The 20,276-nt window shown below is 40.8% G+C and overlaps 1 protein-coding gene across 3 annotated transcripts in view; it reads left to right on the top strand.

Moving 5' to 3' along the window:
* The window catches only part of ptprb (protein tyrosine phosphatase receptor type b), a 119,344-nt gene extending 99,380 nt beyond the window's left edge, over positions 1-19,964 (top strand). For all 3 annotated transcript variants that reach the window (XM_060902773.1, XM_060902774.1, XM_060902772.1), the window contains 3 exons: positions 5,322-5,457; positions 5,561-5,681; positions 17,420-19,964. In XM_060902773.1, the coding sequence (XP_060758756.1) occupies positions 5,322-5,457; positions 5,561-5,681; positions 17,420-17,442 (280 nt within the window). In that variant the 3' untranslated portion in view covers positions 17,443-19,964. The remainder of the gene's footprint in view (positions 1-5,321; positions 5,458-5,560; positions 5,682-17,419) is intronic.
* Positions 19,965-20,276: the final 312 nt, after the last annotated feature.

The following is a 20,276-nucleotide window of genomic DNA, read 5'->3' as shown; positions in this document are numbered from 1 at the left end:
ACACTGAACTCCTTGGACTTTCCAATTTTACTGTGTGTTGGTCAATCCAATGAGTGCTGTAAACAAACCCTTTTTATGAAGGCACAGAGAAGCTATCAGCTGTAGTCAGTCATAATAGCTAAAAGGAAGAGGCCTTGGCAAGATAAGAGACATTTTGGAAGTCTCAGCACCTCTGAATTAATAATCTAAGTGAGTGTATGTAAATATTTGACCCTGTATGTATAATTTTGACCCTGTGTTGATTTCAGAAAACCCAAAATAAATTAAAACCTGCACCCAATTCATGTGTTTTTTCTATTAAAGAAATATGTTATACAATCATTTCACCACAGAAAACGTACAGTTCAGAGAAATAAATTGAAAGCCCAATATTGCCAAGACATTCATATCCAAGATGACATTTATGTCACTGTATGTAAACTTCTGACCACAACTGTATCTCAGTTACAAGTATGTACACAACAGGGGCGATTTCTCAGAGACAACAAGGGAAGCCGAGCTTCCCCTAAAATTCTCTCCCCAAACTGCGGCGTCTACGACATTGAATTCTCATTAAAACAATAACTTGCATAACATAATATATGCCCAAGATTGTATTTATGTTCATAACTATCCTGTAACTTATTTGAGTGATGTCTGACGAACTTGCAGTTCGCTACGAGAATCACCTTTGCTGCCAGGCTGTAACCTTTCTTATTTCAATGGGCTCTATGGACCGGCAGCAGTGTTGCCAGATTTGGCGGTTTTAAGTGCATTTTGGCGGGTTTTGAACATATTTTGGGATGGAAAACGTCAGCAGTATCTGGCAACACTGACTGGCAGCCGGGTATCCGTTGCAGTCTATGAGAGGGCTCTGAACAGCCAATTTCGGCTAGTTGTTATTGGTTAAAATCAACAAAATCGTCACTTCCAGGGAAGCCGGGCTTCTCTGGGACTAAACGAGACAGTGGGAGGGACAAGAAGCCAGGCTGATAAGGGATTATTGGAGGTAGTGTTTGAAAGACATGAGAAGGGCGGTACTTCGGTGAGGAACACGGAAGTATGATCAGTTAGTCCCTAGCGGATGTCGAGAAAGTGCAGTCGTGTGCCAAAGTACTGTCCGAATTTCTTTTCATATAAACGTTTCTTCTCGTTGATGTCTCTGTACATTACTCTGTAAATAAATGTAAATATTACTCGTTGTGCTCCGTTAACTTTCATCCATTCTATCAGTTTGATCATTCGTGAATCCACTCATTTATTTCATTTGTAGTTCAATCTGGTTGTAGGCTAGCTTGAGCCTTATTGGGATCTGCAGTGCTAGCTGCTAACAGAAATTGGTGAAGTCTCTGGAAAGCACAACCAGCTGGTATGACAGGGTCACAGACCATTTTCTGGAAAAGGGGCGGAGGGCAGAATTTGTGTATAAATAGTGTTCATGTTCATGAATCTGAAGTGTGTATATTGTTCAGTAATGTTAAGAGAATGGTGGGCTATGTGTTATAGGTTATACCTGGGTATAATATTCAAGGTTCTGTGTGTTGCATAGCCTACCTGGTTATGAATTTCCAGACTGTGTTGCAGAAGATGTTCAAGGATGTGTTGCACAGCTGGGTGTTGTGTTAAAGACTCTGTGTTGCATATCAGGGTATGATGTTCAAGGCTCTTCGTTGAATAGCCAGTGATTTTTGGATGTTTGATATTTTTGATTAAGGATATGAGGCACTAGCCTGGCAAGCCAGACTATAACATGAAATGTACAAGCAAAAATACTTTCTGCCACTAGGTAGGGTTGTCTAGTTCACTATGCTAATGGGGCACACCTTTCTATGCTTTGATATCCGGCCTACAGGTTTTACGATGAATGCGTAAAATGGGCTTCCCCTGTTTTAAAAACCAGCAGCCACCACTGGTACACAAAAATATTTTTATTTGAAAATGTTCTACTTTGGGTTGTGCTGCGTCACACCACCCCAATGTGGAGTGTGTTATTCCGCTTGCATTACAGAGATCTGCCAGCAATTATAATGTTTAATTTATTAATGAACGACACTTTAAAGCACACACTTTAATGGTTATATTTAAGATTTAGGGCCAGATTTACGTCAGTGCAAACACTCTTTTGCCATTATAAAAACTACTGCCAGGATTTACTAAGACACACAGTGAAATGTTAGCAATGGAAAGGCGTGGACAAAGTTATTTTCCCAGCTGACCTCATTGCAAATGTAGTTGTAGGAGATTTCCTTTCAGAGCACAAAATGTGAGAAAGGAGATTATTTAAATGAATCATGCAACATGGTTTACAAAGCTTTGCAGGAGTCAATTTATTGCTTTAATTGCATAGTAGTCAATTTAATTGTGCCATTATTTAACGGCAAAAGCATGTCTTGACCCAATCTGTGCCTGACATGGCTGCGATAGTTCCTGCTCGGAGGAGAACAGAGAATGTGTGGTAGAAGGGAAAGAATTTTCTTCGGTCATGTTTATTAATTTGGAATGCCAGAGGAAGATGTTATCAGAACATATTGATTGCCAAGACACGTTATTCTGTACCTGTGCTAATTTGCGCTGCTTTTGGTGCTAATTTGCTCATTGTTAGTAGGGTTAGGGTTAGACCTCGCCACCCCCATCAGCACTTTCTTGATTGTGGCCTCATGCCAATTTGCACTGCTTAGTAATTCTGGCTGTAAATGTTGTAAAATGTCCAAGAGACAAGTTAGATTTTTATAGCTGTGATAAACAGTCTTCCCTTCTCTCTCTCTCTCTCTCTCTCTCACTCACTAAGTGTCCCTTGGCCACATCATTTTTACCAAGAAACTTCTCTGTCGGGCGGCACGGTGGTGTAGTGGTTAGCGCTGTCGCCTCACAGCAAGAAGGTCCTGGGTTCGAGCCCCGGGGCCGGCGAGGGCCTTTCTGTGTGGAGTTTGCATGTTCTCCCCGTGTCCGCGTGGGTTTCCTCCGGGTGCTCCGGTTTCCCCCACAGTCCAAAGACATGCAGGTTAGGTTAACTGGTGACTAAAATTGACCATAGGTGTGAATGTGAGTGTGAATGGTTGTCTGTGTCTGTGTCAGCCCTGTGATGACCTGGCGACTTGTCCAGGGTGTACCCCGCCTTTCGCCCGTAGTCAGCTGGGATAGGCTCCAGCTTGCCTGCGACCCTGTAGAAGGATAAAGCGGCTAGAGATAATGAGCTGAGCTGAACTTCTCTGTCCTGAAAATGTTCCAAAGCACTGAGGATGTTATAAAGTGCTGACACCTGAGACTCCTTCCATAAATATTAAATGTGTCCTAAAAACTTCACTACATCAATGTTTTCTTCATTAAATAACACACTTTTTAAAATCCATTTATTTTCAGTCTTAGATTATGTAGTGCATTCATTGTACAATCTGTTACTATAGAAACAATAACGTATCAGAATGAGTGTGCTATTTAATAAAAAAGAGAGATAATTAAAAAGAATCTTGCATATAAAGACCCACTGAAAGATGATTGCTTATCTCTACATTTGTAACCTAATCTAATTATGGAAAAACACCATTAATGCCAAAGTTTAAAGATGTTTCCGACGAGAAATGAGTTCACACTTTAATGATCAGCATCATCCACATCAGTCTCTCACAGTTAAACACGAGCCTCATCATCGTCTCTTCACCCAACTAATCTCCGTCTGTGCTTATTGAGTTTCTTGTTATTAATGTCCTTTTTGATAGGTTTTGTAGATTTAAACATTTTAAATCTTTCTCCTCTGCCGATACAGAGTGTGTATCACTGTTTTGATGATGATGATGGTGATGAAATCACACTTAGCTAGGTTTCAGATGGCTTCAGGCAGACTGAGTGTTGCTGGCTCTTGATCCTGACCCCTGACCTCTGACCCCATATAATCTTTGTAGGCAGATGCCAAAGCAAGGTTAGAAAGTAAATTAACATGGATACAAATATTTCTAATTCGCTGTTGTGCTGTATTAAGAAACTCGAGTAGTGCAATTAGTGTATGCACTACATATGTGTGGGAGGCAGGAGAGAGAGAGAGAGAGATGATCGAATTCATATTAAAACACCTCCACACTTTCATATCCAGAGGTCATGACTCAGCAGGGACTATGCTTCTCTGTCTTCCTCTGCTGTGGTATCTAAAGTTATTGGATTTTGATCTTGCTGTGATTTACTTCATTACATTCTTCCCCTTTTATTAGTTTTCCTCTCTGCCCACATTGCATGCAGCTCCTCCTCCTGTGCCATGTTAATGAAAAGTGACAGCCACAGACCCCAGATTAACCCGTGACAAAACACAAATCATTTTTGCATTTAAAAACTTTTGTTATTAGTATTGGGTTTAGCTATCAGTCAGTAGCCGAGTCCCAGATGACCACAAATTGGGTTCAGTATCTAGGAAGTGAAAGAAGGACAGATTCATTGGTCTAATTTAGTGAAGATAGACACCAAGACAGATCATGTCAGAGAGCTACTATAGTAATATGCATATTTTAGTAAACACTTTGCATTAAACTGCCAGAAGTAGGAAAAGGTAATCTATCAAATTTTGCACATTGACCATCAGGGGTTTGCCAAACTCTTCAATCATGCTGAAGCTTTCTGCTCTAACTGCATTCGTTCCCTCAGTTACAGTACACAAGGCCTGGTGCCGTCTCTGCAAAAGGTGATGGATCGTTGCAGGCAACGGGGATCCTGATGCATCAGTATACGAAACAACTTCTCAGCCACTGAGCAATATTTGATTAAAATGGGAGTGAAATAAGAATCAGGATTTGAAAAGTGTCGAGAACTAGACTGTGAAATGGGCAAAAATGGGTTAAGTGATCACTCTGTGGTCAGGAAATCATGAGTTTGAATCCCGATGATGCCACAAACATCCTTTTCTGAAAGAGAATGTCTCTGTTATAAGGTTTGGGATAGAACATTTAAGTGGAACAAACCAAATAACCCTTTAGCTGTGCAACTTGAAACTCTTGTGTGCATTCAACTAAAGGTTATAACTTGTAATTTCCAATCTCTGACAAGGATTGGAAAACCAAAGCTAACACCCCTTTAACTTGTAATTCCTACTGGAACTCGGGACGGTCTTCTCAACATAACTGCTTATGGCATGAACAGTCAACAGTAAATCAGGTCTTACCTTTAAATGAGTTCTAATGTATATACACAAGTGCTCGCTTTAGATCAGTCAGAATACAGAGAAATTCATTTGTTAAATCTGTAACACTGACTATATAGTTATTCTTTACATGTCTTTCCGGTTAGTTTGACCGTATGTTCTGAGTAATATGCTTTGTGCTTATAAACAATGAAAGCTCACTGTTCCTGTTCTTCCTCAGTGCCGGTGTGGGCCGTACAGGCACTTTCATCGTGCTGGACCGTGCTTTACAGCAGCTGGACAGCCGTGGCACCATTGATATTTACGGCTGTGTGTTCGACCTGCGTCTGCACCGCTCACACATGGTGCAAACCGAGGTGGGCTTCCTGAGAGCTTTAGCCATCAGTGATCACCTCCCAAATCAGCACAGCAGCATTGCAGTGTAAAATCAGTGCTCATAACAATGTCCTGCCCCTGCAGAGCCAATACGTGTACCTCCATCAGTGTGTGCGTGACGTTCTGAGAGCCAGGAAGCTTCGCTGTGAACAGGAGAACCCACTTTACCCCATATACGAGAACTTTAACCCTGACTACTATAGAGGTGAGTTCCCCTCATGAACTGATTTTTGTCTCATTCGATCAGAAGTTTACATACACTCATCGTGGACATGAATGTCATCGCAATATTAGCTTTCAGTAATTCAGTAATTTCACTGATGATGACTGGCTTCACTTAACAAAAATTTGGTGCAAAAGTTTTAATTTACTTTGGGTTTTCTGAAATCAACACACGGTCTAATTTAATCACACAAGGTCAAAAATATACATGCACACACACTTGGATGATTAATTCAGTGGTTCTGAGAATTGCTAAGGTCTCTTAACTTCCTCTTAGTGATCATGAGCGTCGTGGCTCAGGTGGATAAGGCGCCATGCCATAAATCCGGGGACCTGGGCTTGATTCCGACCTGAGGTCATTTCCCAATCCGTCTCTCTCCTGCTCATTTCCTGTCTCTACACTGTCCTATCCAATAAAGGTCAAAAAAGCCCAAAAAATGGTGGGCGGCTTCCGGTATGTAGTGTGTGGAGTAGACGTGTGCGCAGCCCGCTCCCACAATAAGCTTTTTATTTACCTTTTTATCTAGTATTTTTTTAAAATATTCTCTTGAAAACGGTTTTATATCGACTGTTGTTCATTCTGGCAAGCTCAAAATGTCCAAGCCTAACAGGAAACTCGATAAAAACAATTCTACTCTGGCCAGCGCTAGCATTAGCATGGCTGGAATTAGCTCTTTATTGGAGGAACACAGGAATGCTCTTGCTGCTGACTTCAAGTCATCATTTGATACCTTTTCTTCTACATTGGACTCCCTCCACAATATGGTTACAGACCATGGTCAAAGAATTTCCTCTTTGGAGGACAATGCTACCGACATGGATAACCGCATACAACAATTGGAGTCTGCATGCTCTGCTATTAAACGTGACAACGAGTATCTTAGAACCAAGGTGGCTGATTTAGAGGGTCGAAGTAGACGACAAAACATAAGGATAATCGGCCTACCTGAGAACATCGAAGGCAACCGCCCGTCCACTTTTTTCTCCCAACTCCTCGTTGACGTTTTTGGCTCGGACGTGCTTGCCTCTCCTCCTGAGCTGGACCGAGCCCACAGAAGTCTAGCTCCTAAACCTGCTCCGGGCGAGCGGCCACAACCAGTGATCGTACAGTTCCATCGTTTTCAGGTCAAGGACCAGGTTATTCGTGAAGCACGCAAGCGAGGTGAACTGCTCTACAATGGCCACAGGATTCGCCTCTACGATGATTACAGCCCGGACTTGTTGAAACAGCGCGCCGAGTACAAAACCTGTATGTCTGAACTCTATCAGCGTGGATACAAGCCGGCTCTTATTTATCCAGCCAAGCTGCGTGTCACTCTGCCTAACGGAGAGAGGGCATGGCTTTTGTCTATCGCAGAGGCTACTAAGTTTGTTCGCAATCTGTAGGTGGATAACAGTGTGACTGAAAGTGACTGAACTTTGCATTCAGTGCTATGAGCGTAAGCGTCCTTTTTGGTGTGTGTGTGCGTATTTGGCAGTGCTAACGTTAATGAATGGTTTTTTTTTGTCTCGTTAGCTACACAGACTATGCTAACATTGAACTCCCTGACATTGCTCCAGGTGTCAATGTTTTACAACGAGAATGGTTTTCTTTGCTTAGCCTGCTATGTGCTTAGATATAGCGCCGTGAGCTGTTTTGTTTCCTTCCATGTTTTATGCGAGGTTGGTTGGTTTGAGCTTGGACAATGTTATGCCTAGTTGGCGTGTTATTAGTGTTAAATGTGAGCCTGCCTATGCAGAAACCGTTTTCTGTTATAGTATCATCATGCAATAGAATACGAGTTTTTTTGTGTGTGTGTGGGAGCAGCGCGTTACTTTAGGAAGTGTGGAAAATATGCTGATCATAGAATCAGAGTGCTCCATGTTGCTGCTCTTTAGTGCAGTAGCTGGATCTATGGGATTTGGGAGGGTGGTGGGTGGGTCTTGGGTTATCGTATTCTCAGTTAGATTTTCTGTGTTTTATGTGTATTTTGTTTTTTCTTGCATGCATGTCGCTTTTACTCTATATAGGCCTATTCAAGGTAGCCAAGTGCTTTATTTCTTATATCTGGTGCTTGGGTGGGGGCAGGTGCAATTATTTTTGGTGGACGAATCAATTATTGGTGGTGTTATAGGCCTTCATTGTCATTCTATCACATAATGGCGCATACAAACACACTGCGTATATCGGGTGGCGCTCTAAGATTTGTTAGTTGGAATGTTAAGGGTATGAACTCTCCTGTCAAGCGCAATAAAGTGTTTGACCATCTTAAACATCTAAACACTAAAATTGCCTTTTTACAAGAGACTCACCTTCTGCCTTTGGATCATCCTCGGCTCCGCAGGGGGTGGGTGGGTCAATTTTTTCATTCCTCCTTTTCAAGTAAGGCCCGGGGGGTAGCAATTCTTATTCATAAATCCGTACCATTCTCTGTGACTAAAGTGATGTCTGACACAAATGGGCGCTATGTTATTATCATAGGTAAAATGGGAAATAATAACCTGATTTTAGCGAATGTATATGGCCCAAACTGGGATAATGATAATTTTTTCAAAAATCTTTTTTTCTCTCTTCCCAACTTGAACTCCCACCAACTTATCCTTGGCGGTGATTTCAATTGCTGTCTTGACCCTTCACTTGATCGTTCATCCAGTAAACCTTGTAGTTTATCTAAATCCTCAAAAGTAATTCAGATGTTTATGGAGCAGTATGCAGTTGTAGATGCCTGGCGCTTCCTCAATCCTAGTTCTAAACAGTTTTCTTTCTTTTCTCCTGTTCATGGTACATTTTCCCGCATTGATTATTTTCTCATTGACAGCAAAATTCTTCCATCTGTCAGTTCATGTTCCTACAATCCTATTGTGATATCAGACCATGCACCAGTGGCGTTGGACATCTCCCTTTCTGGTAGATCTATGACGCGTTCCCCCTGGCGCTTTAACTCTTTTTTGCTTTCTGACCCAAATTTTGTATCTACTATTAAGAACTCTATTGAGCTCTATATTTCTACTAATGCAAATACTGATACATCAGCAGCAGTCATTTGGGAGGCGTGTAAAGCCTACTTAAGAGGAGAAATCATATCATACTCAGCTTATCAGAGAAAGGTCTCCTCAGAGGCAAGGGCTGGCCTTGCTAGAGATATATCAGAACTCCAATCTAAATGTGTGGGTTCGCCTAATGCAGATCTTTCAAAAGAATTGCTCATGAAAAAGGCTGAATTTGACCTTTTGGCTTCCAATGATGCTGCAGAGTCGTTGTTAAAATCACGTCATAAATACTATGAGTTTGGAGATAAGTCTAGTAAACTCCTTGCACATCAAATCCGGCAGGCATCTTCACTACAGCATATTACTCAGATTAGTACTACGAATGGGTCAATTATCGATCCACAGTTAATTAACAAACAGTTCAGAGACTTCTATGCTGAATTATACACCTCTGAATGCGTGGCTGATGAGAGGCAGTATGACAGTTTCTTTGACTCTTTGGATATTCCCTCTTTAGATAATGCAACATCATCTGGTTTAGATGAACCCTTTTCAGTAGATGAGCTCAGAAGTGCCTTAATGCTAATGCAGAATGGCAAATGCCCGGGCCCTGATGGGCTTCCTGCTGAATTTTATAAGTCATTCTCAGATCAGTTAGCTCCAATTTTACTTAACATGTTCAATGAATCTTTACAAAATGGTTGTCTCCCCCTCACATTAAGACAGGCCATCATTTCCCTCCTTTTAAAAAAGGATAAAGATCCACTTTCTTGTGGTAACTACCGCCCTATATCTTTGCTCTGTGCAGATGTTAAGCTATTGGCCAAAATGTTAGCTAGGCGTCTGGAGAAGGTTCTACCAACCATTGTGGCTTCTGACCAGACAGGGTTTGTTAAAAATAGATATTCTTTTCATAATGTTAGACGTTTATTTGATATCATTTATGCTCCAACTTCCTCTGACACCCCTGAGGTGGTAGTCTCCATGGATGCAGAAAAGGCATTTGATCGTGTCGAATGGCCTTACCTGTTCTATGCGTTGAAACGGTTTGGTTTTGGTTATACCTTTATATCATGGATTAGGCTTCTTTATATGTCCCCCCAAGCTTGTGTTCGTACAAACAATGATTATTCTGACTACTTCTCCCTTAAGCGTGGGACTCGGCAGGGCTGCCCGCTCTCTCCATTATTATTTGCCATTGCCATTGAACCACTGGCAGTGGCCCTTAGGTCCAGCCAGATACCTGGCATTTTAAGGGGTGGTGTTGAACATAAGGTCTCCCTATATGCCGATGACCTTCTTCTCTTTGTGTCAGACTTGGATAGGGCTGTCCCTCTTGTGTTAAATGTGCTGCAGAAATTTGGTCAGATTTCAGGCTACAAACTAAATTTCCATAAAAGTGAGGTAATGCCAATTAATGCAGCAGCCAGGGCATATCCGTTATCTGACTTACCTTTTAAAACATCTGTAGAATGTTTCAAGTACCTGGGTGTTTGTATAACCAAAAATTATTCAGATTTCTTTAAGTGTAATTTCTCCCCATTTCTGTTCAGGCTGTCTCTGGATTTTCAGCGATGGTCTCTCTTGCCTCTCTCTCTTGCAGGACGGATAAACTGTGTTAAAATGAATGTGCTCCCCAAATTATTATATCTCTTTCAATGTATACCTATCTTTCTTAGTAAACGTTTCTTTCATTCACTGGATCAAATCATCTCTCACTTCTTATGGAATAATAAGGCCCCTAGAATTAAGAAAGACACCTTGAAAAAATCTAAAGAGCTGGGTGGTTTGGCCCTCCCCAGCTTCTTACTTTATTATTGGGCAGCAAATATTAGAGCCTTGTTACACTGCTATTATTCTAGTGACCAACCTCCACCTTGGCTACAAGTTGAGGAGGCCTCATGTGGTCCATCATCTTTACTTTCCCTTCTGTGCTTTCCCACAACTTCATCACCGTCTGTGCATTCAGATAGTGTAGTTGTTAAAAATTGTCTTAAAATCTGGACACAATTTAAGCAACATTTTGCATTACAAGCTATGCCTGCTTTGGCTCCTGTGTACTCTAATCCCCTGTTCACTCCATCTAGCATTGATAACGCCTTTTTAATTTGGAGAGATAAGGGAATTATATCATTTAACCATCTTTATATTGATGGTAAATTTGCTTCTTTTGGTCAGTTAGCACAGGCCTATGATTTGCCTTCAACCCATTTTTTCAGATACTTGCAGATAAGAGATTTTGTACGGAAACATTTTTCTGAATTTCCTACTAAACCCCCTCCCACACTCATAGACATCATTTTCAAAATCAACCCTTACATGAAAGGTAGTATCTCAAGGATTTACTGCACTCTCCTTGCGCACCACTCCTCAGCCTCCAATGCACTACGTACTGCATGGTCGACTGATCTCAATATAGAGATAGACCCTGTGGAGTGGGATCATGCTCTGAAATGGGTGCATTCATCCTCTGTTTGTGCCCGGCATGGAATCTTACAATGTAAAGTAGTGCATAGGGTCCATTGGTCCAAAAGTAGACTAGCCCGTGTATATCCAGGGGTAGACTCTAGCTGTGATCGGTGCCATTTAGGACCAGCCACTCTTGGCCATATGTTTTGGGCTTGTCCTGCTCTTGGGCACTTTTGGCAGGGTGTGTTTGATGCTCTGTCTGCTATCACATCCACTAACATCTGTCCGTCACCATTAACTGCATTGTTTGGTGTCCTACCTGTTGGCAATAAACTACCACCCTATTTTTGTGAACTGGTGGCCTTTCTATCACTTTTAGCAAGACGTATCATATTGCTGCACTGGAAAGATTCCCACCCCCCCTCCCTTTCTCAATGGATTAGGGATGTCGTTCATTTCATGACTCTGGAGAAAGTCAAATATTCTTTGCATGGTATCTCACCCAAATTTTATAGGGTTTGGGAACCTGTTTTAGATTATGTCAACTCCTTTTAATTAGATGTCGCCACCATTGATTAAATAATCTCCTCCAATGCACCATAGCCCAGTACCATGACAGCCTATAATAACAGTAAGTTAGTTTAGCAGCATGCAAGAATTTTTTTTTTTTCTTTCCATATGTTTCCTATAAACTACTCACTTAATGCAAGTGGAGGAGCCTGTGTGTGTGTGTGTGTGTGTGTGTGTGTGTGTGTGTATCCTTATGGATGTGAGTGGAAGTGAGTGTGTGGTGTGTGTGTGTACATTGGTGTGAATGTGAGTGGTTGGATTGATGATGAATGAACATGGGTTACAATACAGTATGAGACTCTAACCTCCCAACTGCCATTGGTACAGGTTCTTTGCTGGTATATATATATATATATATATATATATATATATATATATATATATATATATATATATATATATTTTTTTTTTTTTTTTTTTTTTTTTTTGATTGGGAAGGGTGGGGGTTTGTTGTATAGTGTGTCTTCACTATTTGGTTGTTTGATACGTTCTGTAGCTACGTAACTATTTGTGAAGACTGTTGTGCATATTGTCTTGTATAACTTTTATAAATAAATCATACAAAAAATAAAAAAATAAATACACTTGTTCTGTGAAGGCCTCAGTGGTAAGAAAAAAAAAAAAAGCCCAAAAAATATCTTTAAAAAAACAAGTCCTGACTTCAAACCTATTGAAAATTACATTAATGGCATTTAGCAGACACTCTTAACCGGAGTGACGTACAACATAGCCAGAGCAGCCCGGGGAGTAATTGGGGGTTGGTACTTTGCTAAAGGGTACTTCAGCCATTCTTGCTGGTCTAGTGAATCTAACCAGCAACCTTTTGGACCCAAAGCTGCTTCTTTAACCATTAGGCCATGGCTACTCCAGGCCATGGCAGTTCACAAATATGTGTACTCTGCTTAAAAGTTGTGTCTGTGCCATGAAACACACACATAATTGAACTCTGCTAATTCTGCCAAGAAGAGAAGACAAATATCCAATCAGACTTCTGCCAGATGCTTGTTGATTGCTACCAGAATCACCTAGTAAAAGTGAAACATGCTAATGGACATTTAACCAAACATTTGTCAGGGTGCAAGCACTTACAGATGCAAGCGCATGGGAGAGCGGGTGCATCACAAACTGTCAACAAATCCAAATCCAGAAGCCAATCTCATAGTCAGGGATGGGCAAAGCTTGATCGATCAGCGAATGGCATATCAGAGGGCAGGCGAGGAAACGGAGTCAGGAAATAAACGTAAACAAAGTCTAAACATGAGTAGTCAGGCAGAAAGTCAGAAGGCTCAGTAAGGTCAGGTACTCGGACATAGAACAATACTTCACGATGTGTATTTGTGACTGCTGAGCTTATATAGGGGACTGAATGCAGACTAACAAGAGACATGTGTACTTGTTAATACTCTGGAGATGAGGGGTGCTATGGTGCTTGGAAATTGTAGTCTGGAATGGCCATGTTTGGGGGCTGCCCCGAACTCAGGTTTACAGTGCTGTTACTGACAGGACCCCCACCCCCCCAGGTGCTCCAAGCTCCTTTCTTGGGTGACCTCTCTTTCTTGGCGCTGGCTTGTCTGGATGCTCCTTGTGGAATTCTTGTGTGATGAGTGGTTCCAAGATGTCCCTGGACATCTTGGACCTAACCCAGCTGTGCTCCTCTGGGCCATACCCCTCCTACTCAACCAGGTACTCAAGCTTCCCTTATCTGCGTCGAGAGTTGAGGATTTTATTAACTTCACATCATGGCCAACTTCCACCATGGTGAAGGCGCTACAACATTTCCTGGAGTTTGCAAATTATCATCGCTTCATTTGTGGGTTCAGCATGATTGCTGCTCTGCTCATGACCCTGCTAAAGAAAGGACCGCGCCGCCTCCAGTGGAACTCAGCAGTCAAGGAAGCCTTCAACAGGCTCAAGTCTGCCTTCAAAATGGTCCCAATCCTTCAGCATCCAGACCTTACTAAGCCATTTGTTGTAGAGGTTGACGCTTCAGAAACAGGAGTAGGAGGGGTCTTTTCACAGTGATTAGGGGGAAAAAACAAAATTGCACCTCATCGCTTTCTATTCTAAGAAACTCACCCCAACAGAACAGAATTATGACATTGGGAACTGAGAACTCCTAGCCATCAAACTGCCATTAGATGAATGGAGGCACTGGTTTTAGTGCACTGAACACCTTTTTACCATCCTTACAGACCACAAGCATCTAGAGTATTTGAAGACAGCCAAACGCCTGAACCCTTGCCAAGCCAGATGGCCCCTGTTCTTCACACAATTTAGATTTTAGATACATGGGATCACCTTTAGATCTAGGGAAGGAGGTTCTTGGGTGAGTGTGTTTGTGGCTAGAGGACCTTGGGTGGTGGACTTTAAGCATGATGTGAAAAATGGGAGCCATTTTGCAGTGAGGTAGGAGTTCTAACTTGTATGAGACCTTGTTGACCTTGAGAATCACCTTGTATGGACCTGTGTATCAGGCTTGAAGTTTCCGGCAGGTATTGGGCTCTCTTAAGTCTTTTGTGGATACCCACACTCAGTCCCCTGGAGTATATTCTGGGGTCTCGCCTCTAGGTTTGTCTGCATACTGCTTGTACTTCTCGTCGACTTGCTCTAGTCTCTGGTGGACCTCTTCCCATACTTGCTTGCTCCTATTGAACGATGAATCCACTGACAGGAACTGAGCTGGTGCATCATCCCATGGAAAAAAGTGGTGGTTGATAGCCAAGGATACACTGAAATGGGGTTAACTCATCTCATCTCATTATCTCTAGCCACTTTATCCTGTTCTACAGGGTCGCAGGCAAGCTGGAGCCTATCCCAGCTGACTACGGGTGAAAGGCGGGGTACACCCTGGACAAGTCGCCAGGTCATCACAGGGCTGACACATAGACACAGACAACCATTCACATTCACGATCAATTTAGAGTCACCAGTTAACCTAACCTGCATATCTTTGGACTGTGGAGGAAACCGGAGCACCCGGAGGAAACCCACGCGGACACAGGGAGAACATGCAAACTCTGCACAGAAAGGCCCTCGCCGGCCACGGGGCTCGAACCCGGACCTTCTTGCTGTGAGGCAACAGTGCTAACCACTACACCACCGTGCCGCCCTATGGGGTTAACTGAGTAGTGAAATGTTTCAGGGAGTTTTGTGCATATTCTGCCCAGGAAAGGAATCATGCCCAGTCCTTCTTGTTCCTCATACAAAAAAAATTCTGAAGAAGCAGCCTCTCTCTTAGTTGGCACATTCCACCTGACTGTGGGTGGTACCCTGAGGTTAGGCTCACCGATACCCTTAGCCTGTCCATGAACTTATCCCATAACCTGGAGATAAACTAGGGACCCCAGTCACTGATGATGTCTTCAGGAATGCCATAGTAGCAGAAGATGTGATTAAACAGGAGTTCTGCGGTCTCGAATGCCGTGGAGATACCGGGTAATGGGAGGAGTTTGAGGGCTTTGGAGAATTGATCTGTGATCACAAGGATGACTGTGTTGCCCTAGGATCAGGGTAGGTCAGTGAGAAAGTTTATGGCAATATGTGACCAGGGTCATTGGGGCACCGGGAGAGGACAGAGGTTTCCAGCCAGTGGAGGTCATGGTATCTTCACTTGGGCACAGGCAGAGCAGGAAGAGATGAAATGATTCGCGTCCAAGGGCATGTTCTCCCACCAATACTTTTTTTTTTGCTTTAGTGTTTTTAGAACCAGGACGGTAGGAGATTGTGAATCTAAATTCTAAGGAGTTCTCAGTTCCCAGTCTCATAATTCTGTCCTGTTGGGGTGAGTTTCTTAGACTAGAAAGCGATGGGGTGCAATTTTGGTTTCTCTCCTAATTCGCTGTGAAAAGACCCCTCCTACTCCTGTCTCTGAAGTGTCAACTTCTATGACAAATGGTTTAGTAGGGTCTGGATGCTGAAGGATTGGGCCATTGTGAAGGCAGACTTGAGTCGGTTGAAGGCTTCCTTGGCTGCTGAGTTCCACTGGAAGCGGTGCAGTCCTTTCTTTAGCAGGGTCATGAGCAGAGCAACAATCATGCTGAACCCACAAAGGAAGCAATGATAAAAATGTGCAAACCCCAGGAAACGTTGTCACTCCTTCACCATGGTGGGAGTTGGCCATGATGTGACTGCCGCGACCTTACTCTGGTCCATGCTTACACCCTCTGAGCTGATGATGTACCCCAGGAAGGATAGCTGGTGGATGTGGAACTTGCATTTCTCAGCTTTAATGTACAGATGGTTCTTTAATAATCAGGTGAGTACTGACCTTACATGTTCGTTATGAGAATGTTCATCGGGGGAGTAGATCAGGATGTCATCTATATAGGCAATTATGAACCGCCTCAGCATGTCTCTGAGAAAATCATTAAGGAGGCACTGGAAGACCCTTGGCATGCAAGGAAGGCCATAAGGCATGACAAAGATTCGAACTGCCCAGATGTAGTTCCTAAATGCCGTCTTCCATTCATTGCCTTCTCGAATCCTGACCAAGTTGTCTGTGCTTTGGAGATTCAGCTTTGAGAAACTCTTAGCTGATCTAAGCTGTTCTAAGGCTGATGGCACCATGGCAAGCAGATAGGGATATTTTACTGTGATTTGGTTTAAGCCTTGATAGTCTATGCAGGGGCGAAGACCTCCTCCTTTCTTCTCCATGAAAAAAAAAACAGCTGAAGCTGGCTCCCACCTGAATTTCGAGGAGTGATGTGCATGTGGTTATGAGCCTGTCACTAATGGGGCCTCCATTTATGGCCTTCAGGTTGATTGGTCTCTGGAGGTCTTCTGTGGACAAATGGTATTTCTGGATGATTGTGCTACTGATGAAATTCCCCTGTGCCCCTGAGCCTATGAAGGCAGAGAAAACATGGGTCAAGTCTGCTAGTTTTAACAGAACAGGCAACTTTAGAGAATGTGACTTATGAACTACTTCAGGACTCGCTGGGCTAGGTTGACTGGTTTCTTGATGGATCTGACACTCTTTCTTTGTGCTAGGTGAGCAAACCGGGCATTTTGCTATCAGATGGCCGGACTCACCACAGTAGAAACATAGACCCTCTCTGCGTCTCCTCTCTCTCTGAACATTGTAGGCGAGCATGAGAGACCTCCATGGGAGTCTGGGAAGCCATAGTAGTAGAAGTGTTTGTACACTTTCTGGACGTCATTGTACACCATATGATGTGGCTTAAAGGTGACCTGTACAGTATGTTCAGTGACAAAAACATCTGCATGCACTTGCTCATAAAACTGGCTTTTGTGCTTGGGCCTATCAACTGCTAATTGCATATCATCATCATCATCATCATCATCATCATCATCAGTAGTAGTACTCATTACACTACTAGCATCAGAGAAAATTAGTGCTAGTTATTATTATTTGACTAGAAAGCAGAGGTACAACATTGTGAGAGAGCAATATGATCTACATTCAAATGAATAATCAAAGTCGGTCTTACAGCAATTTATTTGTATATTTTTGTACATCAGGAAACTTCAGCACCTAAAGAAACTTGATTAAGAAAAGTGCTTGAACAGTGATTTAACCTTTTAACCTTTTAATAAATTATACTGTTCTGCTATCTTTCATGTTTGGTTAGTGATGATGTTATACAATCAAAATAAGTATCACTAATGAACAACATGATGTAGTGCGATTTATTTCAAAAATATCTGTCCTGCACTTTTCTCTCATATTATCATATTGCATTTATTAACTAATCTGTTATATCTCAGAGGATCCTGTATATCTTAACAATCCTTTTACATTCATTTCCTCAGATTTTATGTTCACTGGACAATGAGGACTTCATGAGGACCTCTCAAACAATCACACCAGAAGGAATTTGCATCTAAATCTAACTTTAATAACTGGTGCACTTCGCTGCAAAAAAAGAACATCTCAGAAAGTGAAAATATCTTTAATACATGCACGTGCTTTTAGGTGCTTTCACATGTCAAGCTTTGAATTTTCTGATTCTATTGGCAGACCATTTTGATTCTTGAAATAAATACCTAAAATTAAAAATAAAATAAAAAATCTGCAAATAGCTTAAAGCTTGAAATTGGTAAGAAAAAATGTCAAGAAACAGGTTTAATGTGGATAACTGAAATCTTATAATATTAAATACTCTATACATTAAACTATATTCAAGATATTTTCACTTCTTAACATGCCTTTTTTTGCAGTTCACTGGGATATAACATTTATTTTTATACAACCTCCTCAAGACATATTTAAAATGTTAACATTTGCTGTTTATGGATATTTATGTCTTTTATCAATTTTATCCTTTTGTTAATATCTGCACTGAATCTTCCTATAATTTTTGTTCACGTTATTATCTCCCTGAGTTCATTGTTTGTTTTATTGGAAATTGAATATGACTTCTTGCTTTAATGTGAAGCAGACTGAACTAAACTGAACTTCACCATCTGATTGGGAATTAGGATTTGGGAATTGACTAAACTGGGATTAAATGAGGTGAAAATTGATCTTTGTAAATAAGGCTACTGTGTGTGTGTGTGTGTGTGTGTGTGTGTGTGTGTGTGTATGTATATATATATATATATATATATATACACACACTGCCTTAGCCCTGTCCCTAAACAACAGCACTGTTTGTTGAGAAAATCTTTGCTTGCTGTCACACTGCCTCTGGAAAGTTTAAAGGTCAATCCAAGTGAGATTATGACAGCTGAAGGTCAACAGAAAGCCATAAAATCTGCTGTGGATTTACAGGAAACAACCCTGTATCCAATAAACCAATCTTATACCTGGTTTATTGTATTGTTATAATAGAAAATACTACAGTATATTCAATATTATATTTCAGTGTAATGTATTTACTATTCACTGGCTACATTACTCGACTGTTAACCAAAAAACAGCCTCTATTTTTAATGCTGTTGGGTTGCCACTACCTCAAAGAGCAGAGAATGAGAGTGTTTTTTTTAAGTTAATCACACAATCAAGTTGTTATTTTCCAATAACAGCACATCCTGAACTGTTATTTCTTTATTGCAATGTAAAATGGCAACCATTAAAACTGTTTATTCATCATAAAGAATGCACACATCATACTTTATATCTAAAATGGTGTATGAGGGCCATTGCAGGAAAAGGGGAAAAATGGAGTTGGGGGAGGAATATTCCAAGAATTTCTGAGATTAAAGTCAAATCTGCGAGAAAAAAAGATTAAAGATTAAAAAGACACAAATGTACAAGAAACAACAACAGCAACAACAACTCAGAAACAATGTCTTGCTTCCCAGATGCAGTGCAGTCTGAGGAATGTAGTTAAAAATCTCTTACTGCTTTCTTTTATATTACACAGTCGAGGAGGAAAGACTGAATTTCCTGTAACTGTCCACTCAGCCGTGGCGTCTGTGATGTAATAATGTTGACCTTGTAAAGTGAAGTTTTTCCTCATAAATTTGAAACATTTTAATATATAAATTTCTGAGGGCTTTTTTTTTTATCACAAATTAAGACTTTATAATCTCAGAGAATGTCTGAGTTTTTCTTATAAATTTCCAACTTTAATCTCAGAAATTTGATTTTTCTCAGAGTATTACCCCCTCCCTCTGTACTTTTTTTCATTGACACTAAAACACCATCATATTTCTGTTTATAGTTCCCTTTAATGTTGTGGACCATCCACGAAATTAGTTCTTTTTTATTGGATTGGATTATAATGTGAAAGTGTTTTTTTTCTTTTCTCATAGTTGCAGGAATAAAACTAAAAGTTTGAGTGTTGAATATGCAAGCAGTGTAAATCATGTTGTATTTGAAAATGTGGTGAATCTGAACTGTGGAAATATATTGCTTTTTTTAAAATAGAAATCCTTTTAATGTCACCTTTTACATAAACCATTTATAAGCTGTGTATGCTGAACTATGTTCTCTGCTGCAAGCAATAATACACGAGGCTATATTATAATATTTTATGATTATTCAGATTGAGATGATGCTCTTTTTACGTACTGTAGACACAAAATAGAAGTATTCTGGAGGCTTTTTTATGTAGTGTGACGTCATAGCATCTGTTTGAATATTTTATCATCTCCAGTATTTCTATAATTCACACTGTTATAAATTGCTATTTATGTCTGTATAACATGACGGAACATCATATATGTGAAAATGAAACAGGATTAGTATTTACTTACTTTGCTTTGCATGAGATGAAAGTGAACAAAATATATAAAATATATCAGAATTTATTTGGCCTATAAATTGGAGTTGTATTGAATTGGAGAATAAACACTGCACAGATTATGAATGTTTATCAAGCCCTGTTTTTTAATGTGGATTTTATAATAAATAAACCAGATGCCTCTGTGTATTATGTGTATTGTATGAATATACAATCTCTAGTACACACTTTTAATAATAATAATAATAATAATACAACCCCGATTCCAAAAAAGTTGAGACAAAGTACAAATTGTAAATAAAAATGGAATGCAATGATGTGGAAGTTTCAAAATTCCATATTTTATTCAGAATAGAACATAGATGACATATCAAATGTTTAAACTGAGAAAATGTATCATTTAAAGAGAAAAATTAGGTGATTTTAAATTTCATGACAACAACACATCTCAAAAAAGTTGGGACAAGGCCATGCTTACC

Source organism: Neoarius graeffei, chromosome 21, assembly GCF_027579695.1.
Source record: "Neoarius graeffei isolate fNeoGra1 chromosome 21, fNeoGra1.pri, whole genome shotgun sequence".
In the NCBI taxonomy this organism is placed as follows: Eukaryota; Metazoa; Chordata; class Actinopteri; order Siluriformes; family Ariidae; genus Neoarius; species Neoarius graeffei.
This window is presented reverse-complemented; position numbering and strand designations above follow the sequence as displayed.